This window comes from Melospiza georgiana, chromosome 3 (genome assembly GCF_028018845.1).
Source record: "Melospiza georgiana isolate bMelGeo1 chromosome 3, bMelGeo1.pri, whole genome shotgun sequence".
NCBI lineage: Eukaryota > Metazoa > Chordata > Aves > Passeriformes > Passerellidae > Melospiza > Melospiza georgiana.
The window spans coordinates 70,016,179-70,041,039 of NC_080432.1; the positions used below are offsets into that span (position 1 = coordinate 70,016,179).

General features: G+C 42.2%; 1 protein-coding gene across 1 annotated transcript in view; it reads left to right on the forward strand.

The window, feature by feature from the left end:
- FNDC1 (fibronectin type III domain containing 1) overlaps positions 1-24,861 on the forward strand; it is a 62,393-nt gene that overhangs the window by 25,664 nt on the left and 11,868 nt on the right. The window contains exons 5-15 of the mRNA XM_058021384.1: positions 753-940; positions 1,652-1,759; positions 3,952-4,140; positions 4,915-7,281; positions 9,016-9,149; positions 10,944-11,055; positions 12,020-12,409; positions 17,058-17,123; positions 18,903-19,064; positions 21,011-21,241; positions 21,626-21,734. Coding sequence (XP_057877367.1) covers positions 753-940; positions 1,652-1,759; positions 3,952-4,140; positions 4,915-7,281; positions 9,016-9,149; positions 10,944-11,055; positions 12,020-12,409; positions 17,058-17,123; positions 18,903-19,064; positions 21,011-21,241; positions 21,626-21,734 — 4,056 coding nt within the window. The remainder of the gene's footprint in view (positions 1-752; positions 941-1,651; positions 1,760-3,951; positions 4,141-4,914; positions 7,282-9,015; positions 9,150-10,943; positions 11,056-12,019; positions 12,410-17,057; positions 17,124-18,902; positions 19,065-21,010; positions 21,242-21,625; positions 21,735-24,861) is intronic.

A 24,861-nucleotide genomic window follows, 5' to 3' on the forward strand; every position in this document is an offset into this window, starting at 1 on the left:
AGACTACAGCTTTGAGATGACCATGCTGTGGGTGGAGTGGGAAAGACACATCACTGCAGTGGGAAAGACACCCATCATTGCACCCTGCATCCTCTGACCCTCCAGGAACCCCATGCAGCTGATGCTGAGCAGGCTGGGGCTCCTGTGAGTGAGAGCTTGGCTTGTGGCAGCATGCTGCAGCAGTTGGAGACCAAAACAAACAAGGAAATGGGCTGGAAACTGCCAAAGATCTGAAAGCACTGGATTGTGTTGCTCGGCCTGGGAACACTGAAGAGCTGTGCAAACTGGGGCTGAAGTGCCCTGAGAGTCACAGCAGGAAAACTAGTAATTTTAGATGTTCTCTGTTTCTTTGTGGAAGCAGTTATGCAGGCAGACAGATGGGAACTGAGCCACTGGTGCTGCTCTGGGAGCAAGGGCCTGCCAGCAATCCAGCCATGCTCATGGCCATGGGGCAGTGAGGTAGGGGTGTGGAACCACCCAGCATGCCTGGCTCAGTTTTGAATAAGAATCTTGAAAGAGCCATCTTGGAGAATCCATCCTTTGGGGTGAAAGCAATCACACTCCATTAGAGAAAGGAAAAAAACATGCAGGGTTTTGTTGTTGGTACTTTGTTGTTTGCACTTTGGTAGGCTCCTCCCCAAGCTCCAGAAGGCTACTTGAGGGCAAAGCATGCCTGTCCCACTCTGGTTCTGCTATTGCTGGGCTCCCACTTTCCCATGCTTACTTTCCTTTTCCTGTGTTTCTGGTGCCAGGCAGTACAATGTTCGCTATCGGGAAAAGGGGGAATCGGCAAGGTGGGATTACAAGCAGGTGCCCAACCGGCGGGCGCTGGTGGAGAACCTGCTGCCAGACACTATGTATGAGTTTGCCATCCAGATCCTGGAGGGAGAAAAGGAAGGCAAATGGAGCGTGTCTGTTTACCAGCGGACCCCAGAGGCAGGTATGCATTCAGAGGGTCCTTGGGCTAACACAAGGCATAGGGTTTGAGCTGTGGAACAGGGCTGACTTGAGGGAAAGCCAGCCCCAAGGGATTGCTTGGGGCAGCAGAGGGTTGAGAGTGTGGGAAAGGCCTCAGTGCTGCTGCCTGCATCCCTGTGGTAGTGAAGCACACCAGGAGAGTGCACTCAGCTGCTCTTGTGGTGCAAGGAGAGCAAGGGGAAGTGGCTTAGGTATTTTTGTGGGATGGTTCAGCACCTTGGACCCCTGCAGCTATATGTGCCCCTTCCTTTGAGAAGAGCAACCTGGCTTCCATTCCTCTTTGTGGACAGCAAACTAAAATCCTCCCTCCACCATGGAGAAGCTGTCAGGCCCCTTTGGTACAGGGAAATGCTCCATAACAAACAAATTACCGTGTCATTCTGGCTAAGCCACCATAGCAGTCTCGTGCAGACTTCCTTTTCTTAAAATTATGGAATAAAATTTTGCTATGGCAGTCTGAGAGAGAGATGTGACAGAGACAAGCATGGACCTGAGCCATGTGTACTCTTCACATTTATCTTTGAGAGATGTGACAGAGACAAGCATGGACCTGAGCCATGTGTACTCTTCACGTTTGTCTTTGAAGTAGCTGTATAGGAATCTCTGCTATGGAGCAAAAGGTGTGTGCTGTGCTGATTCTTACTTGCCTCTTCTGTGTATGGCTGTTTCCCAGCTCCTGCCAGTGCACCTGAAAATTTGGATGTTTGGCCATTAAAGGGGAAACCAACCTCTGTAGCAGCATCCTGGGATGCTCTTCCAGAGAGTGAAGGAAAAGTCAAAGGTAAGTCTTCACTGTTGGTTTCTAACTCCCTCAAGGAGCTGTTGTTCTCAAAGGCAGACTGCTGCCCTGCAGTAAGCTGGAACCTTGGCTGTGCCAGGATTCTTTCATTTGATTAAACCTAAGCAAGATTTTCAAGTTTCCAGCCCAGTGTCTCCACAGTGCCACTGAGAAGCCACTGTCACTATCTGCCGGGCATGTCACAGAGGTTCCTGGTGTATCATACCTGCACATTTTATCTCTTCTTCCATTAATAGGCAGGTCAAAGTGAGGCTCAAGAAAGAAGTTTCCAGAAAGATTTTAAAGAATTAGTTGTAGAGGAAAAAGTTGGGTAGTTGCCAAGAAAGTGAGTGAGTTTATGTTGTGTTTTATTTCTAGTTTGTCATGGAAGGAAATCCTCAGCTTAAGAAGCAAACACAAATCTGATTTCAGAAGATCTCAGGCATAAATCTTGTGTACTATAATGTTATTGGACATAGTCATAAAGATAGTTTGCCAGTTGGCTAAGATTTGCATAGAATTAAAGAAAAAGAAAAAGCTCTTTCTGGGATTTTTCCCTGTTTCCCTCTGAAAATGAGGCTGATTTTTTAGCCTCCTGTTCTTCAGTGATTAATGAGATTGTGTTCTCAAATTACACAAGTTGTTGGAGGTCCCTTATCAGCGCTACAGCATCTCAGGATTTGAAAAATCATTGGCCTGGAGGGAGGTACACCCTGTCTGCAAGACCTGCTTTATGTGTTCTTCAGGACAGTGGTGGAATTCCTTCCCTTTTTGAAGTCAGTAGAAGTCTTGCCAATTACTTCAACGGAGCTGCAGTTGTGTCCAAGAATCATTATTTCTGTAAGAAGGGTCATGCAGGGACATTATCTGATATTTCAAGTCTGCTCCTAATTTTGACCAATCTGTAGCCCTTTGTGCAGTTTTGCCTGCATTCTTATTAGATCATTCATCCAAGGCAATAAAGATACCTAATATTTAAGGGCTGAATGCTTATACACATCTAATATATCATTGTTTGAGTATGAAGTGTTACAGGAGATGTCTTATTTTTAAACTAAATAAATGACAAGATATTTTTACTGGCTAAATAAAATCACTGAATTAGCATTTCATGGTCATTTTGATACCATGTGGTAATAAGGAATTTTTTTCTTTTGATCCTTTTGTTTTTCAATCCTGTCCTTTTTTGTATTTATACCACAAATTAAAATAATGGGAAACAGTGTTCTCCAGTAGTCATTTAAGAGTTATCAGAAGCTACACCAGTGTCTCTGCCATGGAAGCAATGCTTGTGTAAAAAGAAGGAAAAGAAAAAAGATTCAAAGAAAAAGGATTCGTGCCTTCTGATACCTTGATTTGTTTTTCAGTGGAGCATTAAATTTATTTGCATATAAAATATCAATAATTTTTCCCTTGATTTGGATGAACTGTGCATGCCTTATTTCTGAACACAATAAATATGGGGTCACTTTCAGAAAAAAAAAGATGCCGTTATATTCTAGACTTTTCTCATTGTGGCACTGTGGCTCCTCAGGTATTATTGTGGGTTTTTTGTGTAGAGAGAGAAAGCTGGCAGCCCGTGAAATTTATTATCAAAACCCTGGTTTTGTCTGATACCTGTGCCTCTTACAGAGGATTTGAAAAGAAAACAGAGCTTGCACATATCTGACATTTCACCTGCACTTCTTGGGAGCATAATGGGAAGATTCCTCTTCATGCCCAGAATTGTTCCTATAGGGGTGAAATTTCTCTCAACACAGAAAGCTAAGACAGAGCACAGGTATCACAGTAATTCAAAACTCGAAGGTGAGAGCAAGGGGAGTTTCAAAGTGGCAACCAGACCTTGCTTTGCTCTCTCTGCCGTGGTGTTTGACCCCAGCTCTGACTAAGCACAGTGTGTCATATTTAGAATTTCTTGGACAGACGTGATGTTGCTACCATTTGGCAAATCTGCAGTGCTGATATTTTCTGGTAGAAGTATCTCTTCTGAATAAGAACAAATATTCAACTTAACCTACATATATACGTGTATCTCTCTCTCATGTCTTTATACTCCAGCTGTTGACTCGGCGTGCATTGCCAGTGTATTAATTTTAGTAATGCACGTTCTAATTCATCCTACCCATACAGTCTGTCCGCTGGAAACAGGACTGTTTTCAGTTTCCTCCTTCCAACCGTCTGCCAAATCATTTCAGAATACATTCTTTCATACGCCCCGGCTCTCAAGCCATTTGGAGCAAAGTCCATCACCTACTCTGGAGCTACAACATCAGCCATAATAGATGGTCTGCAGGCTGGGGAGCGCTATATTTTCAAAATTCGCGCAGCAAACAGGAGGGGACCGGGTCCTCAGTCAAAAGCCTTCAGTGTCGCCATCCCAGCAGGTGAGCACCAAGCCATGAACCAGTGCTGCAGGTCACCTACTGTTGCCTTGGTTCCAGCTGTGTTAATTCTTACTGACTCAACTCCTCTGCACTCTGTCTGACCTGTGGGATTTGAGTTCCTTGGTATTGTTTTTGCTTGCTCTTTTCATCATTATATTGCCCAAATAAGTCTTTGTCACTCTGCAGCATGCAAAAAGTTATTTTTATGGACATTTTAGCCTCTTAAATTAATGCATGCCATAATCTATGACAACACTATGTGTTCTTGTTATCCAAAAGCCAATGAGTGCAATGCTCTGGGGTTTTGACTACTCTGTTCCTGACAGCTCCCACTCTTAAAAGTCACTTTAGTGTCTTAGATACTACTCCTTGTGTTTGGCTCTTGCCAAAAAGTTATTGTTGTAGGGACAGAATATTTGCTGGGTTAGCTAAAAAGATGGGCCACAGCCTAACGTGGGATAATGCAGCACCATGCCATCCACATGACTAAATTCTGCTGAAGATTTGGTTCCCCTGAAATGGTGTTGCAGTTCCTGATTTTACATATTTCATTTTAATTGTTCTAAGTTTTACCCAAGCTACAGTAATTCCACATAGGTACCTTCCTACAACCCAAGACTTATCTTGGCTGGACTCCACAGCCTGGTTAATGCAGTAATAATTATTGTCCCATATTCTCATAAGTTTTGTTCTTGCTACCTGGGTGTTTTCTTCTTTTGGTTAGTTTTTATGAATCTTCTATTGTTGCAAATAAACACTTCTTTTTGCCTCTAGCTGCTCATGAGGATTCAGTTGCTCAGCAAAAGACAAATATCCAAGATAATTCAGAGGCTAAAAAGACTGGGAATGCTGGCTCATCTCCTTCTCAAAGTTCTTCTGTTTCTTCAAAAGCCCAGCTGTCACCTTCTTCTAAGCAGCTGCCTGTTCATTCACCTAGTGTTAGTGATAAAAAGAGTCTTCTTTCTGAGTATAAGAACAAAATCTTGACTCGAGGAGTCCTAAGTAAATCTCAGTTACCTTCTAGAAAGACAGGAGAGCTGGAATCTGACCTCCAATCCACTGAGGTGACAGATGATCGTGATTCATCCCAGGAAGCTACAACGTCACCACCAAAAGCCCAGGATCAGAGGAGGAATATTAAACCCTTGTCCCCTAGTCGGCCAATCCACCCTGTCCTTGCCTCAGGAAGGGTGTCTGTCCAAACCCACACATCTGAGGTGTCAAGCCAGAAGAGCACAGAGGAACGTGAGCCACCAGCACTGTTACCATCCTCAGCACGACACTCTTCTGCCTCATCCGTTCCCAGATACACAGATAATGAAACCGAACAGTTGAGGCAAAGCAACAACAATGTGCCTTCTAAGTCCTCTTCCCAGCCTCTGCCTGCCAAAAGTAATGGTCTTGTGAGTAATGTGGAAGGGAAGCCTGACCCCGTGCTGGTGAAAGTGTCTTCTAAAGCCTCAGAGCCCGGTCGCCAGGCCTCGCCATCGAGTCGGCAGTCTGCTGTCTCTCACGAGGCTGTCTCAGGCCATCGCAGTAGGTCTGGCTCTCTAGGCCGTTCACACCAACCTGCTTCCAAATCAGCAGACTCCCACGCTCGTAATAGCCATAATGAGTTTGACAGTGAAGAAGCAGAGGACAGAGCAGAACAACCAAGTTCTAGGTCACAGCAAACAAGGCTATCCTCAGGCTCCAGTTCCCGCACATGGAAGGATTCGAAATCAGCTGCGGCGGCAGGCTCATCAAGGTCTGCTGTTCCTGCTTACACTTCACCTCACTCTCGCTCCTCCACCAGTGCCAAATCCAATGGAAAGGATGTTGATAAGAATTATAGGGAGGACTCAGAAGAGGAAAACCCCTTATTTCCTTCTTTGCCCTCTTCCAGGCAGTCTTCTTCAGCTACCCATTCCAAGAGAAGAAATCCTGGTCCTGATTCTCGCTCCAGAGAGACACATGGTGAAAAATCACCCCACTCTGACTCAGAAGAACAACAAAGCCAAACAGCTGCTCCAGAAAAACATTCTCATTTGCAGTCATCTCTTTCCAAATCCAAATCTGAAGAGCAGGGCAATCGAGAGGTAAAAGAAAAGCTTGCTCGATCAAAACCAAGCGAGTCTTTGCCTAGAAAGACACTCTCTTCTCGTCTGCCAGTGGAGAAGACCTCCCACTCAGAGCCTCCACAGAGGGCACAAACCAGTCCTTCCATCCTGCATTCAAGGGGCCGACGCCTCCCATCCCACCGCGCCGTCTCATCCCAAAGTAATGAAGAGTTGCAGGAAGAGGATGATGAGGATGAAACAGAAGGCAGTGACAGAGCAAGCAGGCACTCTGTGTTTCTTAAAGAGGTGTCCTCTTCTAGGGGATTATCTGCTTCTTTCTCTCAGGGAAGCTCAAGTTCATCTCAATCAAAGCAACAGCAGACAGGTTCTCAGGTACCTTCCTACAAGCCAAAACACACTCAGCCAGACTCCAATTCTGCCAGTGATACAGCAAAAGACAGCCAGTATAATCAAAGGCTGTCACACACTTCGAGACAAACTCGTCCTTCGTTGCCTACTCGCTCAGGGGTTGCTACAAGAACAGCATCCCAAACAGAGAAAAAAAAGGGCTTGTTGCCCTCAAAAATGTCTAACACTGAACTTCCTCAAAAAGTTCCTTCCCCCTCTTTATCTAAATCTCATCAGTCAGTTTCTAATGAAGAGGATGATTATTACAGTGAATATGATCAGAAAGAAATGGAAGAGAAACCCCCATCTTTGGCTGCAAAACGGTCCCCTTCTGTTTCTAGAGGTAACAAAAATGTATATGAAGACACTGCTAGCAATAAAAGAAAATCTATGGACACTCTTCTACCTCACAAACTAAGTTCTGAAGAAGAAGAGATGGAAAAACCTTCAATATTAAAAATGTCTCCTCCTGAATCACCAAGAAGCTCTGCCGCAGCATCACAGACTACTCAGTCATCTAACAAACATACCCCATCTAAACCAAGCTTTGTCTGGCCACGTTCTTCTGCATCTACCACCACACACACCATTTCTCCAGCAGTTTCTTCCACTTCATCTCCTCGTCAGCGACTACTGAACTCCAGGCTAGGGAGCCCTTCCCAGCGCCAATTTGTTAGACCTCCTTATAGACCAGGTATCCTGCCTTTGTTGTACTAATGTCACTAATTGTGTTTTTCCTAGAGTCAGCAGTTAGATGAAAAGTTCTCCAGCAGGATACAGGTTCAATTATTTAGTATAATGTGTTGCTTTTTATTTTGGTGGTAGCTGGGAAGCCCAGTTCTTGGGGACATTGCCTATTTGGTGTTACGTGGTGCCCCAGACCCTTTCTCCTGTGGTCTGATCTGCACAGGATCCCGTGATCTGCAAAGAGGGTGACAGAGTTAGGTGCTAAATTGGAAAAGTTCCTTATTGAGCAATGACTTCACCAAATGCTCATTGAGAGCTCATTTGTACTCAGAATATGCCAGCCTCTCAGGTACATAGCTCTTCATCATGGATTGCTAAAAGCCCTTTGTAGGTTCCATAGTACCACCTTGCCCATGCCTAGACAGTGAAGTGTTTCCTCATGATGCCCTGGCATTCCATGTTTTCTTTGATGATTTTTTAAGTCACTTGCCTCCTTTTTCTAACCAGCAGCTCAGGATTGCCCATACCTGTTGCCTATACCTGTTGCCCATCACAGCCAGACTATCTAGTACCGTTATGGCTGTGATTTCCCCAAAAGTTAGAGGCTTGTTTCTGACAGAATATCTGCAGACCTAGTAGAATAGAGGGTCCACTACAGATCAAGGTATTTATTCTTCATGTCACCTATGGAAAATCCCTGACAGCCTCAATGACCTTGCTAGGTAGAAATACCTTTTCTCCCTCCAATGCATGAACATGCAAAATAGTATTTAGTGACCTGAATGTTTTAGTAAATACCTTCCGTGTTTTCTGTAGGTAGTAGTGTTTGGTTTGAAGTGGCCTTCCTGTTCCACAATGAGGACTGTATATCTGGGCTGTTGCATCTGATATGCTTTAGTCAGACTCAGTGTTGTGTAGAGATTCACCAGCTTAAAGAGCTTTAAGGTGGGAGTAGACCTTGAATAATACCATGGGAGATGAGATGTATGACTGAAAAAAATAACAGATTTCTCTATGGAGGTTATTTAAGGTTACAACCAACAATGCAATTGTGAAGTTATAGCCAGCAAGTGTTCAGTTAATTTTTTTCCTGGTCTATATTTTTTCCCACTATATTTTTCTGGAAGCAAGTCTCTGAGATAAGATGTGAAAGAGCTGGGGCGCCTACAGCTCAGTGCTACTGCTTCTCCACTTCTGACGTGACTGTACTTCTGTTTAGCAGTAGTTTTTTAGCTAGAGAAGGAGATTCCTTCATCTTCCAAGTTAAAAATATAGGAGTAGAGATAATTCCTATGCCCTCTCATTTCAGTTTGTCACTACAGCTTTGTATAAGGATATGACTGAACAAGTGGTTGTGTTTCATAATGGTTTCTTACTTCATCTCATGTCTGAAAGATCATTTACAAAGATCACAAACATTTTAATGACTGTAGTGCCATGAAGAAATGTTGCCCTGCTTTCTTAAGAAAAAAAAATAGACCAAATTAACAAGATAGAGATGAACAATGAGTGTTTAACCTCTTCAGAAGAACAACGTCAGATTCTTGTGTCAGTTGCAAAAATCTGACAGTGTCACAACAGTTGCTCCAAGAAGAAGTGGAGTGCCTGGTTTGTGGAGTGTGGTGAGGCTTCTTTCTGTTCTTGTTTATACTCAGATCAGCCAGAAAATGCATTTACTTGCAATTTAAAATATGGCTTGCACAGCTTTCTTCAGAATAGTGTGTTTTCTTCCCTGTTTCAGGTTATAATGGCAGACCAAATCTTACAATGAAAAATGGAAATGGAAACGGAAATGGAATTGGTAAAGTAATTCCTGGTAATAATGGAAAACCAAGCGGACAGAAAGTAATCAATGGCCCTCAAGGAGCAAAGTGGGTAGGGTGATCTTCTCTCTAAATTCAAGATGTTTTGACCTTTCATTGTACTTGTATTTTCATTAAGAAAACGCAGGCAAGCAGTGCCCTCAGTCAATGCAGCTTTAAAGTGAAGCTATTCTTAGTGGTTTAGTTTCCACTGTTCCCCTGAAATCTAAAGACAATTTCTGGGTTTTGTTATTTTAACATTTTAAATTTAAATTTAAATTTAAATTCAGTCTGATGGGTTAAATTTTAAACCATAACATTGCTCCTGTTAAATTTAGAGAAACATTTTTTCATCAAAGTCAATGAGATTTGTGCTCCCCAGTGGCTTGGGGACTCTTGGCACAGTGGGCCCTTTGCTGTGCACTGTGAGTGGAGATTGCCTGGAATAGCTGCTGTGAAAGATGTGCTCAACAATGCTTCTCCCAGACTCTCACTCCAGGTAGAAGCTCCTGAGCAAGACTTCTGAAATAAAAAGTGCCTCCATAACTGTCACAATGCTTTAAATGCACTTACGTAGATTTTTGTTTCCTCATGTTTCCCAAGGTATATGCAGAAGAGCTCTGATACCATTGATAGGAAAGACCCACAAGCTGTGTACATGCCCATACATTGTCTTTTAACATCCTTTACAATGAGTTTTTAACCAAGGAAAGCAAGGGAAGGAACTGGTGCTTCCTGCATGTTTTCCCAAGAGCTGAACAGTAGGATTTTGTGATCAGCCTCCCTGGCATCAGCAGAGCTGCTTGCACCTGGCATGACACATAAACACATTTATTTTATGGCCACTTCAGTCTTACCCTTTTCATTAGAGGAACATTAAAAAGTGCATCAGGTGTGTCACATTCAAGGGAGGCATTTTGACAAGGATACCCAAAGTCCTTCAAATGGATTCCGGGAAGTGGGCTAGGAAGGTCCTTGGAATGCCATGAGGCATTTCTCTGCCTCTTGAGGGGAAGGCATTGCTGCTAGAAGGATGAACACCTTGCAAAGCAAGAGGATCTATGCCAAATCTGGTGCCTGGAGGGCTTCAGAGACTGATCTCATAATCTGCTGTCCTTCCTGCTGCAGTCTTTTTCTCAGCACCAGATGTAAGTCTGTCTTGCCAACCTGGAATTGCTGTTTCTGTCTCCTTCCCAGTTTCCTCACAGTACTTAACACCTTTTGCATTTTTGTGTTCTGTGGCTGAGTGTCTGTTACCTCAGGTTAAAACAGCATAAAGTTCAGCTATTTTGGGTTGAAATAGCAAAAAGGACTGAATTTTAACTTCAGTTAGCTCTGGAATTCAGTCCAAGCTCTCAGACATATTTGCTTTACGAGACAGAGGCTTTTCTTCAGTCTCCTACCCCAATTAAAATCTTAGCTACTTTGTTTTCACTACCGTTTCAAAATAAAGTAACTAGTCTAACATTTAATTTTTTTTTTAGTTAGACATAATTCTAAATCCCATCTTCAAAATGGCTCAGCGTCATACTGAAATCAGTATTACAGGAATTCACCTTAGGAGTGGTGCAGCCCAAGAAAATCAAAGGATTTGCTCATTTGCGCATGAGAGCTACAGTAGGTGATATGAATATGGCTGTGCAGCTCTGGACCCCAGTTCCTGGGAATCTGCTTTCTTCAGCAATTGTACTTCAGTGATTACTATACACTAAGTTTTAAAAGTTCCAGTGCGTTGTAGCTATTCCTGAGCATCACACTTAGAGTCTGAATTTCCCCAGGATTTCTGTTTCTGCAAATTGATATTTCGTTGAATTTATTTTCATCTCCTCTTGCATTAGCTAAACTTGAGTCCATCTATTGCTTTTAGATTGTAGATCTTGACCGAGGGCTAGTGTTAAATGCTGAAGGAAAGTACCTCCAAGACTCCCAAGGCAACCCTCTCCGAGTGAAATTAGGAGGGGATGGACGTACAATTGTTGGTAAGTTACAACTTCCTTCTTACAGAGAAAAGCTCTGTAGTTGTACATATGGTACAAATCTTTGAGCTTTTGAATGCTTCAGGCATCCCCAGGTCCCCTGCAAGCCATTTGGAGTGGCTTGTACCTCAAGTCAGCACATTGCAGGACCTGGGGAGGCTTTGAGTCACCCTGTGAGACTCCAAGAATCACTCAAGTCCATCTCACTTGTATCAGCATTAGAAAGGACTGCAGAACTGAGCCAGAACTGAGCCAGACTGATGAGTAGAATAAGGGTTGATGATTGTTTATATCTTTGTTTACATAGGAGTAATTATTCCCCACTGCTAGCACTGTACCAGCCATATGGATGTGTTAGTTTCATTTTTTTCTTCTAAAGCTGACCACAAATAGTAAGAAACCCTGTTTGTGTTCTCTGAAGACTGCTGTTTGCATGTCAGTCCATCTGTACAGATCTCTTGAATGCAAATTCAGTGCCCATTGTTAACCTGGCCACCATGAATATTTACAGTACACAGAATTTGGCGCACAAGCTTATCTGCAGTGATAGCATCTTGCCAGCTCATCCCAGATTTTCCTTGCATGTGTTTGACATTAAGGAACAGAATATGGATTCATCATACATTTCATCAACAGTTAGTTGATGAGAGTGATTTAGATGAAATGCCATCATTGTCTGCACATTGTGATTCTGAAATGAATCCTCCCTGGAGTGTTTATCAAACAGCTGAAAAATGTGAACACCACTGCGGTTTTTTTGAGGTTCTTCTGAACCATTTTCCAGCTTCCTTAGCCATGGCTCTTTCCTAAGTAACACTCTTCTTCTCTGTTAGTTTACTTACAGAAGGCTCTATTCACTCTATTCAGTGCTTTTGTGGCATCTACTGTGATAAAACACAGTAATGCTTAATCCTATAAACCTGAAGTGGATTAACGGTGAGATTTTTTTGGTTTTGTTCTTTCTTAGATGAAAAGGGTGCTCCAATGGTGAGTCCTGATGGATTACCTTTGTTTGGACATAGCAGGTTTAGTAAACCTGTAGCGAGTGCACAAGATAAACCAATAATAAGCCTTGGAGGAAAGCCTCTGATTGGTCTTGAGATGGTTAAGAAAACAACCACTCCCTCAACTACTACTACAACAGCACCTACAACAACTACCACGACCACCACCACAACCACTACAACAACTGTTGCTACAACCACCACCAGCACCACGACCACTCCAGAGCCGACCACCACTGAGCAACCCACCGAGAAACCCGCACCCACCTGTCCTCCAGGCACCTACGGGGAGTATGATGATGAAGGCAACTTGCTCCTGGGGCTGGATGGCCTGCCAGAGTGCAACGCAGAAGGTAATTTCCTTTTGTGCTGTTTGAATTCCCGTGGCTGTGCTGTTTGTCTCAGCACAGTTACACAGATGTGGAATGGTGGAGAATCTGCCTCTGAAGATTTTGGGCATTTGATAAGGTAGGAGCTGAGATTAGAGCATATGAAGAAGTGTTTGGGTGATAAATGGATTTTCACTGACAAATGCCAACTTTCACCAAAACTGAGGTTTTTTGTGAAATTGTGTTGTTTTCAGCAAATTTCTTACATTGTGTTGGATCCACTTTTATATGTTCACTCACAGGGGTACAAGTCTAAGCAGTAGCTTTGTGGTCAAAGCAGTTACATATAAGTTTTTCTCATTCCATTTCAGGCCAGGGAAGGAGCTGGAGGAGCTATACATTTTGTCTATGTTGTGTTCGCTTATCACAATGAATTCTGAAAAGTCTCTCTCTTGAGCCATGGTGGAAACAGCATTTGCAAAGTGAGATTCTTGCTCTCTTGCCAGCCCTTGGAGATAGATTGTCTAGCAGGAATGCAGCACAGCACAGATGAAGCTGGTGAAAGGCAACCCAGGCTCTGCACAGATAAGGCAGAGAGTTGTACACTAATTTCTTTATTATCTGAAGATATGAACCAGTGTCAGTGCATGCCATTTTTTGCTGTTGCTGTTATACAAGCAAAACTGAAATCCAAAGTTGTGATGCCAAACTGAAATCCAAAGTAAACACATATAAATGCACTAGAGTCCTTTGGTGTTGAGCCTGTTCCCTGTGGTGTTTTATGCTTTCAGCACCTGGATTGCAAGTGAGTTAGCTGCTTATTTTAATCCTCAACTCATTCTACCAATGGGCAATAGCAGCACAGCCATAACTTTACCAGCAGGTTGGCAGTCAGACATCTGACAACTGCAGCAGCCAGTTTTAATGGCTAGTGAAGCCCCTTTACCTTTCTCCTATACACCTGTGTCTCTTAAGTCAAAGTAGATTTACAAGTAGGTCATGAAACCATGGCCTAGGAAGCTGAACTATCACTTTGAAAAGGGCAGTGATATAGAAAGGTGTGGCTCCAGCAACTCACAGTGAGTCTAAGGATGGAAAGACTTGGGAGAAGATCTCAGAAGCAGAAAACAAAATTCCCTTACCCGCGGCCCATGATAGTTAATGAGTGAGAGATGTCAGCTCCTTGTGCAGGTAAAATTACAATGAGTTATAGTGTTAGTATTTATTAAATTAGCCACCTCTGACACTGTGCAGTTACAGAAGCATGCTTGCATGTGTAGATATGCACAGATGTGTACACACGCACACACACGCACACACACATGCATGTAAAAATCTTATCATCATTAAATATTAATATTAAGAGTTTTGCTTTTCCCTATGGAAAGTTCATAGTTCTTAGTGTTACAAATATTGTTATATATGGTCACTCTCATGCTTCCAAAGCTGCCTAAAGGGAGCCATGATTTTTGGTAGTTAGAACCCCTCCCACACCCCGCAGCTCCTTTTGCTTATCTTAGATGTTGATTACATCCTGTAACATTTCCTCTTTTTTGGCCTGTGGTGTTTGGTACCTGGAGGACCTCTTCTGAGAATACACATTGTAAGAACAGCAGAAATTCATGACATACATCTGGGGTTAAACTGAAGGTAGGCTCCAGAAGATGAGCAACAAAATCCTTTGCAGTGTTACGTTTAGCAGAGTTGTAGGCTGGGGAATTTTCATGTGATTTTCTGAACACATTAAAAATTCTGCTTGGGCTTTTTGCCTTCTACCAGATGGGCTTGTTGAATCTTTGAACTTGATAGAGGCACGAATGAAAATTAAGTTTTTATTCAGGCTGTGTGTTCAATGAGAATGGCCTTGAAGTAACTCATAAACTGCCTGACATTTTGACAGTGTGTCTGCCAGTTCCTCACAGTGGAAGGCTGAAAGGATGGTGCTGGGTTTCTGCTTCTTACCTGGTTCTTAAGGCTAATTGCCTTATAGCTTTTGCAATACTAGTCCCTACCTGGGAATTTGGAAAGCTTCTCTGAAGAGCCTTTTTCAATTTTTTCAAATCTTAGTGACCTGCTTCAGGATTAGATAAACACAGGAAAACAGTCTGCCTGTTCCACAAAGAACTTGCTAGAAAAGTAAAGATCTTTGTGGTATTTATTTAATGATGACTGTTACTGTTTAACAATGGAAGTGTATATTTCAAGAGAGCTAAACTACTACTCAATTATCAAAACAATGCAATTTTCACTTGACCATTTCCAAATTACTTTAAATTATAGTTTTATCTTGTCTTTCCCTTTAATCTGAGTCTAGAAATTACTCCACATTGTTTAGTGAAATACTTTTTCTGCCAAAGCTTGATATTTGTTGCTAAGGGCTTTATTCACAAACAGGGTCTGCAAGTGCCAAAACCCAGCTCCAAATGTTCTACTTAAGCTTTGGCAAATTCTTTTATCTCTGTCAGGATTTCTTCTTGATCCAGCAGAATTTATTACCAGCTTTTCACTATATTCATCAGTCTTTAACTCTCAAGGAGGAGTTTGGCCATACAAGCATGATTTGTCAGTGAAATCAACTCAACTTTGTTCATGAGCTCACAAAGGAAAAAAACAGGTGGAGACTTAACCACGCGTTACTTGTGATAAAATCAAGTGATGGAATTTGTAAAAGAAGTAAGACAGCTAGACTATCCTTACAGATGCCAAAAGTCTGTGGCAAGTGGTCATAGGAAGATTTGGCCCCATTTATTACAGGCAGGGTTTTTACTCAAGAGATTCAGCAAAGGGTGATGGTGCAAGGTGAAGAACTGCAGCTGAAGTGTGTACAGAAAATAATAAAATGAGAGGTCTGTTGGAGAGTACTCTTATTGTCACCATGACACAGCTTATGCTAAACAAGCACATTAACTGAAATTGAGTACAAAAATAGAAAATTAAATTTGGCTTTGCTGGGCTGTACATAGGCCAAGTACTTACTAGCTAATACTCATGGATGAGTTGAAATCTGCTCATGGAAGATTTCAAATTTCTGCATATCTGATCCTCTTTATTCCTTGGATATAGGCAGTCAAAGGTAAGTGCATACGTTATAGATGTTGGTTGATGTTGGCCAGTTGTGGGTAGATGTGCAGAATTCAGCAAAGAATCTACTTTGGGACTGACTGCCCTCAGAGAAGACAAGTGACTTCCAAGGGGATCATCTCCTGAAGAGTGCTGCAGAAGTCTACCATGAGGAAATATCAGATTCTCATATATGAAAGTCTGACAAGAATGAACCCATTTCCTGTGTTTTAAAGCATATTTTGGCATTAAAATCACGCAGTGTATTTAAAATAAAATTATTTTAGGAGAAAAAAAGCAGTTATACAGTAATTGTTGGTTCCAAAAAAAATCAGCAAAACTAAAATGTATCATTCAGATTATATTTGTGAGGTTTTTAACATTGGCAGTTGAAACTTTGCACTATTTGCAGTTCTGGTTTAGCTGAAAATAACACTATTGCTTCCATACTGAGTGTTACAGGAGTGTGACCAACGTGTGTGAAGTGTCTGGAGGTCAAAGCTGTCTTTCCCTTGTCTTTGTTCCAATGCTGGCCACTCCCCAGCCCCAGCATTGCGTTGGAGACTTCTGATGGTGCCTGCAGTGGGTTACAGCACAGTGCTTTTGTTTTGTTTGCATGGCTTTTTATGACTGTGCTGAGCTTTGGGTACCCTTTGGCTTCCCTAAATAATGTGGAGAAACACTTTCCTCAGAGTGTGTAGGAAAGCCTTTGGGATTCAACAGATGAGGTACTTGATGGTTGATGTTATCTGGTGCTGGATTCGTGTCCTGCAGAGATAATGAGATAATATCACGGAATAGTCAGCTGGGAAATCTATTGGTGCATCTGCATTGGGTTTTGGGGTGCATCAGTAGAGAGTTTTTGATGTGCACCTCATAATCATCTGTCCTTGCTGTGCTTTCATTTGCATCCTGGCGCAATCTCACTCTGATTTCCTGAACTGAATTCATGCTGGATGAAACTAATGCAGAGCAGTGCTTCAGGATTACACCTATGTGGCCACAACCTGTAATGGGCAGCCATTCCATAGGATCAGAGAAGAGCTAGTGCAGAGTAAAGCCCCAGAAAATCCAGCACTAATTACTTCATTCTACAAATCCTTTCCTTTTGGGCTGCATTCCTTGCAAGACCATTGACATGGGCTATAAATGTCATGGCTCTGTGGGCTGTTTGTTTTTATACCTCCATAAAAATATTTGGGTAGAAATATTTAATTCCTTGGTTGGTTTTTTTGGCATATAATGTTTTCACATTTGCTGCTTCTGAGACTATAAAATATTGTCAAATCCAGATGTGATCTTTATATAGTTGCTGGCAGCCTACCTTTGCTCCAGAGCAGCTGGGGCCTGGGGCAGAGCTTCTGGAAGGTGGTTACTCTTAGTTTTATGTAGTAGCCCTGAGCCCATTTTTCCCCAACAAAACTCCTGACTACTGCACTTAGCTTTTCATCTGTTATTCTCAATGTGCAGGGCAGACTGTCACTGCATTTGGAAACCAGGAAGTTATCTTTTTCTTTACAATTCCACTGGCTAAATATTTTTATATTAAACTTTATTCCAGAATTATTTTATTGAATTCTTACAGCATTTTTTTTTCTTTCTCTGTCAATAGATACATTCTCAGGACTGGATTCAGATGTGACAGCAACTCCAGAAGCTTATGTGATATATGATGATGGTATGGGTTAACTGTAGGAGTCTATTGCAAGTGACATATTGCCTTTTTCTCTGTCTTCTTTCTTTGGAACTGGGTTCAAGGAGGCAGATTGGTAAATGGGAGCTTAAGCAAGTGATGCTGAGCTGGAAAATGGTTCAGCATTACATGTGAAGAGAAAGGATCTAAAACCATCTGTTTCTGGACATAAAAGTCCCTTTCTATCAGTCCTGCAATCTAACAGGAACCTATTGAGGAAATAAATTACTTCTCAGAGCTGTGTCATACAGACACTGCTTCAATCCTAGATTTACTTTCTCTGGTACAACTTCTAACTCCAGCCCCGTCAAAGTCAATTGCCTCCTCTGAAATACAAAATCCAGATAACATTCAAACCCTGAACAATCAAAATACTTTAGTGAGTTTTTTCTTTAATGTGTAGTCTGCATTTGGACAATTAAGCATGCTCATACTGAATAAGATCACCTACATATAAAGTAAATAATCTGCTTAATTAATGTGGAATTTATATCAAAGAGATTTAAAATCAGATTAAAGGAAAAGAGTGAAATATTTTTTTAGAGTTAGATTCATGCCATCTTGATATTGTAATCAAGGGCATAACAACCTTAGCTAAAGAGGAAGTGTCAAGTGACAGCATTTAATTGTAAGTTTGCATAGGGAATGCAAATTCTTAGTTATTGGAACTGAAATTCACTTTCTGCTATCTGTGACATCGGATGTTCTATCCCTCTTAGTCCTCAAATTCCTGTTCCTGCCCCCACATATGGAAGTGGATTAGTACAAACCTCAGTTACACAAAAAGTTTTTTAGTAGAATTTATGGTTCTAGAACAATGAAAGTTTTTTTTTTAATTTGTGGTTGTAGTGCTGGATCTTTAGTCTAATCAACAACAGAAAAACATTTAGAAAGAGAGTGCAGCAGCTGAGTGGAAGATATTATAGACATTTGTACTTTTAATGCTGATCACTTCATACTCAGTGCACAGGTCTTTTCCCAGGCCTCCCCTTAGGTGCAGGTCACCTTCAGAAAACACACGCTTTAGCAGTTTAAGCACAAAACACTCAAGGACATGAGCTGAGTTTCCCAGCCTGCATGAGGTCATGACAGAGATGCCAAATGCTACTTTCTCTTCGTTTCGTGTGCCAGTCAGGTAGCACAGCAACTTTTCAAAGAGCACTGAGTTAAATAGGACTGAACATAATGAGGCTCATGTGGGACAGTTTGCCTTCCTTCATGGCCACAATTGGAAAGTTCCAGACTCCGCACCTCCCGTCACAGGAGGGTTTGAGAGAAGTATTGAACCACCTCTAGGGCTTTAGAATTGCAACACTGAGTTTTCTTAGAAAGTAATTTTTTTTCTCTCCCTTCTCTACTTCCTTTGACATCTGAGGGCTTAGGCCAGGATACAGTTACTGCACCATCTTCTCTTGGGGTTTGTGAGAGGAGATGGCAGATACACATTCAGGATATTGCTTTACAAATAAATTTGTTAATTTTTGTCCTGTTTAACTGTGTGAGTGAGGTCTAAATCAGCAGTGACATGAGTATTCTGGGGCAAAGACTCTTCTCTCTGTCCATGACTTTGGTAGAAACTATTGCAAGGCTGAACTTTGACCAACCTCTACAAAGAGTTCTGTAAGGAGCGTGCAGTAGCCCCACCGGGTGGGGTGTGTAGCACTTCTTTGGGACTGTGGCCATGACAGAATTATTTCCCTTCTCATAGTTAAGCCAAAATTAGATGAAGCATGCTAACACTTTGATCTTGTATTTTCTCTGAAGATTACGAGTTTTTTGAGAGCACTTTGCCACCAACCACCACCACTGCCACCACTACCACTGCTTCTACCACGACAGAATTGGAGGTTGTCTATCCAGAGACCGGTGTTGGTGGCACTGGCCCTGTGTCAGAATATGACATCGCTGGGAAGAAACGCTTCACTGGTAAGGATGCCCTTTGCCTTATCTAGCTTGCTACTTGTGCTGCAAAGGATTCTTGTTCCAGCTAGGCCAGCCCTTCAGCTGAGACCATTGCACAAACACATCCAGTAGATGTGTGTGTGGTCCTTTTAAGGATTGCCACCTTGGAAACCCAAACAGCAGTAGTTATTTCCTTGCTTCAATGCTTGCATGTTTATGCGTGGGCCTGCAATGATTTTGTTGAAGCGGTAAAAACCTCTTTATACTCTTTCAGTGTAAGTGTTCTATTCTGTGTTCTGCATTGTGTTTGGTCTAGCTGAAGTGAGTAAGAGAGCAAGAGTGTCTGCACCAGTTCAGCTTAACTGCATCTGACTTCACACCAGCAGTTCCAGCAGGGCAAGTCTCCATGTAGGTGTGAGTCTTCCTCTGGGGGACCTGATTCTTTTCCACTGATCTGTTCAACCTCGGTGATTTCACCCACCTTGCACAAGCATGTGTGTTTCAAAAGGTGCTCCAAAGTCAAGGAATGAATGGCCCTTTGGATACGAACTTTCAAAAAAATAAATCCATTAGAGATAAATATGATTTTGGTATTTGGTGCAGGAACGCCCATTACATGAGCCATGTCTCCTGTGTACACGAGCCATTCAAGTGTGTACGTTGGTGTTGCAGCACTGACTTCAGAGCTGCTCTGCTTCTTTGTCAGCTGGGGGCCAGAGGAGAGGGATTTGGAGATTGTAGGGAACATTCCAGCTTCCATCCCAGGCTGGTGACACCCCCTGCAGCCCTTTACATATTTCTGGCACTTGAACTGAGGTCAAGTCAGCTGCTGACTCACCTGGCATTTCAGAAAAGAGTTCAGGGGATGGAGAATCATCTTTGACATATCTTGGCTTCTCTTCCAATATCCACAAGCTTCATGTGGCTTAGAGTGAAACTCTGCTGCTGGAGAAAAAGATTTGTTTTTATATATGCCAAAACTTTTTCCAGTGCATCTTCAGTTTCCCTGTCCAAACAATTTCATGATGTTTCTATTCAGCTCTCTCACTGACAGTGCTTCTTGATTCATTTAGCTGGAGAGGCTAAAATTAACTTCATTGCAAGATCTGGAAAAAATTCCTTTAGGGCATGAAATCCAATAAGATAAACCAAGAAACGTTGGTTTATGAACATTTCAAGGCACTAGGGAAATAATATTACCATTTCAATGAATTGTATTATTGCAACTGAATAAACATTTCCAAAGCAAGTTTTATAGTCCTTCCTTTGAATGTTACGGTGACTTTTAAGGCAATAAAAAGATGGTTTAATCTTTTCCTGAACTGAAGTGCAATTCCAGTCAGTATAAAGCTTTTAAAAATAGAAGTTACAGGTTGGGAGCACATGCCTGGAAGGTAGGCACTCATGGCTCCTGGTCCCTTAGTACCCAGGGGACCACAACAATCCCTTTAAACTGGTTGGACTGCACCTTGGAATTACTCTTCATGTTTCTTTTGTTGTTTTGCTCCAGCTTCAGGATGTTTGTGTAAGAACCAACCACTTAGACCTGTAAAGTCTTAGATGATTGAAGGCTGTGTCAGGGATCTGTTCCCATGTTGGAAAGGCAGAATTTGGGTGACATTTTCATCCCACCTTCCGGAGGAGCTGGAGGTAGCGAGCAGAGGGTGCTGCAGTCAGACTGCTCTCTTCTGCCTCTTGTAGCAAAGACAGTCCTTCCATCTTTGCATAATTTGGTAATAAAGTTGTGGGTGTGGGGTAGGTAAACCTGCATGTTGATATCCCATTCCCCCTGCTCATCAATCAATTTGGCTGTAAGCCATGCTTTGTTGGCAGCGGTCTCTGGGCTGCAAGGTGAGGAATTTTAAAATGCACCACAAAACGTGACTCTCTTAAGGAAATTGCCAGCCTGTGTGCTACTCTGGGATCCCTCAAACTCCTTACTAAATGCTGCCCTTCCCTGTCTTTTCTAGCTCCTTATGTGACCTATCTCAATAAGGATCCAGCAGCTCCCTGCTCCTTGACAGAGGCCCTGGAACATTTCCAAGTGGAGAGCCTTGACGAAATCATTCCCAATGACTTCAGAGAGAAAGATCAGCGTCCCCTGAATGCCCCTCACAACATCACAGTTGTGGCAGTCGAAGGCTGTCACTCCTTTGTAATTGTGGACTGGGCCAAACCTGCTCAAGGAGACATGGTAACAGGTACTCTCCTGAGGGTTCCTCTCCTGATGGGAGAGAGGAGAAGGGGAAGGTTTTCCTAAATCACCACTTGTACTGGTGTCTGCACAGTCAATGTGCCACTTAAAACAGTGAATGCATTACCTCTCATCTTTTTGCCTTTACTGTTTTTAAAATCAGAATTCACTACTGGGTGCTGTCCTCTGATGTAATGCTCCATCATTATTAGGTAATGATAAGAAATTCTTACAGGCCAGGATTTTCCAGGAGAGTTAGGCATGGAATCACTTTCATATTCAAAGATGTTTCAATTCCTTTTATCTTTAAAATGTACTGTGACACCTAGGGATATAATTTATTTAAAATTTAATTAGAATCCTCACGACTATTTCTCCTTCCTGTTTACAGGCTATCTGGTTTACAGTGCATCCTATGATGACTTTTTAAAGAATAAGTGGTCAACCAGGACTGCAGGGTCTACTCATTTGCCCATTGAGAACCTGAAGCCCAACACACGGTAAGGATTTGATCCACTCCTTTTCAGTTCTTTTAAGGAAATAAAACAAATTTTGAGAGTTGTCAGTTGTTTTTCTTGGTCTTAGTATAAATGTTTACATCTGGTTTAGATTTTACTCATGCTGTTGGACAGCAAATTGTTCTATAAACTGCACAACAGCCTGATATCTTTACGGTATTAACCCTGGAGCAGATAGTAGTGTGTACAAATGTTTGTGTGTATGAGAACACATATCAGTAACAAGGGAAATATTGTTTTAAAATGTATTTTCTAATCTTTTAGATAATCAAATGTTGGGGAGAAAGTATACTAAAATATACTAAAATATGCTAAAATAGACCCGTGGTTTGACTTGATGTGATGTGGGCCATTCCAACATATGTGTGGCCAAGATTTGATGCCTAAAGGCTGCTGGAGAAGTGCTGCCCACTCATCTGTTTTTACTTTCTGTTCACATAAATGTGCTGGAAGAAAAGACTTGGTGATATAAGGTGAGCTTCTGGCAATTGCTCAGAAGTCAATTTAGCAGGAGTTTTAGGTCTTTATCTTACAAAAAATCTGACAGAAATGGTGGAACACGAATGCATGCTTCACATGATTTGTGAAGATTTGTGGAATAATTTGTGGTGACTGGGGGCAAAGTAAACAGCTACAGCTTCAGATTACTCCTTCAGAGAGATGTGCAGTCTCTCAAATACTTGTCTCTCAAATTCTGAGCCTGAAATTATTTTGGTGCTCTCTTGGGCTCGGCCCTTCACACACTGCTGTCTGCAGTCTCTCAGGCACTGGTGGAAGGTGTTGCTCACACAGTGGAAAGATGCACTGGGACTGTGGGCTGGAATTAGTATGCCTTACTTGGTGGTGATCTGCAGATCTGAGCATTGACTTCTTGGACAGGCGCATAGGGTTTATGCTAGGACAGCACAGAAGAAAGAAATGGTGTCAGCCAAAGTATCTTTTCTTTCCAAGACAATTCGTAGGCAAAGGGAAGGTTCTGAGCATTAAAAGTAGTTGATTGAGAACCTCAACCTAGAAAACAGAATTGTTTGAGCATGGTCTTCATCTAAAACCTTAATAGACAAAATGATAAAATAAGATAAATAAATTATGAAAAGCCAGAGCAGTGTAGCCAATTGGGAGGCATACGATGAGGCATATTTTTCTGACCGCAACATGACAGTTCTCCAGACTCCAGCATAGTCTCACACAGGTTTGCCCCTGCAGCTGCTCTTGCTATCTGGGAAACATCCAAGCACCAAGAAATCACAGAATGTTTAAAGAAGTCTTCTCCACAGAGACTTCCCTCCAGCCAAAGAGTTCTGAGGACATGATATCACCTTGGGAGGGCTAGAACCTGAGCAACTTCCGCAGCAGCTCCTTATGCATATGCACAAGGGCCATGTTCAGCAGAGGACACCTGCAGTGTCAAAGACCTGGAAAATTAGCAGGGGAATTCTAATTATGGAGAAGCAGGACAAGCACCTTCAGAGCACCTACAGAGTTAAAAGCAGATAGATAAGATGTTACAGGAAAACATGGTCCATCTTATCCCCTCCTGTTCTGTCTACCGTATTGTCAATCACATGCTTCGTGAGGCATTTTCTTACATATCCAAGAGCTATAAAAAGGCCACTTATTCAGAAGATTGGTAATCTAGACCTTAGTGACAATCTTTGAGTCTGGTTCATGGTGTGTTAAAACAAAGTTACTTCACAGTGGAGAGCTTTAGTGGTGTACTCTGTGTCTGATAGTGCTCTCTTTACAAAACATTGTTCCAAATGTACACAGGGTGGCATGTGGCACAGCTCTCTGAGCGTTTCATCTGTTACAGCAAGATGGAAGAGGTTTGAGATCTCCTGTTCCTAGATAGTGATGGAAGCACTATGGGATGCAGACCCTTCTGCCTTTGTACATCTACATTCTTATGTAGTAAGAATTCTTCAGTCTTTCAGTCACATCTCCCTCCCTCTCCTGATGCCCAAAGGACAGTGTTGAAGGCCAGGGATAACTCTCTGCTTCTCATACCAGCACCTAAAGGGCTCCAGAGCACCAGAAGGAGTGGTTGTAGTGAAAGCTCACAGGAGTTCTGCAGCTGCTGTCCATGCTATGCTCAGTGCAGGGGAATTGGTGGGAGTAAAGCTGCCAGCATGCCTGAGGTGGACATTAACTCCAGGCTTCAGGTCACAATTTGTCTGTATTTGAATGGAGTTTTACAGGAACAGCAAGGTTATGGATTCATGCACCTCCATGAGCCTAGTGACTGTCTTGCTGAATTAAGGTTTCATGATAGGGAGGCTCAAGCAGGTGCTACTCATTTAAGCAGATTGTTTCTCCAGCATCTTCCTGAAGATGATATAATCCATTGGCCCCTATTGTATGCTCTGTGAAGGCAATGAAGGCTTCATGTGGAGTCTGTGGTGGAGAACGAAGGATCTTTATAACAGAAATTTTATGTATCATTTACATTCTCCAAACCCACAGACTGAATTGATTGCATACCTTTTGTCTTAAAAATAACTCCCTAACCACTAGGAGAAGATACCATGCCTAAGAAAATATGGGATAAAAGTTGAAGTTAATCTAAAGATTTTGTGTCTGCATTGTTAATGAATTTTGTGAGAAAAGTCTGATTAGGTAATTTACTGTAAGCAGATGCTGTTGGCTGCTGGGCATCCCACAAGGGGCTATGGGTGGTGCAATTTTGCAACATGCACAGAGTATGAGAAGCAGGTTGGCATCCTGGCTGAAGTCAGCACCAGAGAAGATTTCAAGCTGTCAACATATCCTGGAAAACATCTGCCTGTTATTTAGGTTTTACAAACAAAACAGAAATCTATGTTTAATCCATGTCATAAATTTTCTCCTGAGGCCTGGTCTGACCTCCATTTGAGAAGTGGAAGTTTTTCCATTAGTGAAACTCGGGTCAGCTTCAGTGGGTACAGGAGCTGCTTCCTTGTGATTTGTGATGGTAAACACTAAGATGACTTTATTAAATCTTTAAACCAGTAGTTTTGACAAGGTCCCTTCCCTAACTTTAATTCTTAGCTGTAACAGAAGATGATGCAAAGGGCTGGACAGCATCTCCTCAACCACTAAATCAGTTTTGTGCAGTCAGAAACATTATAAT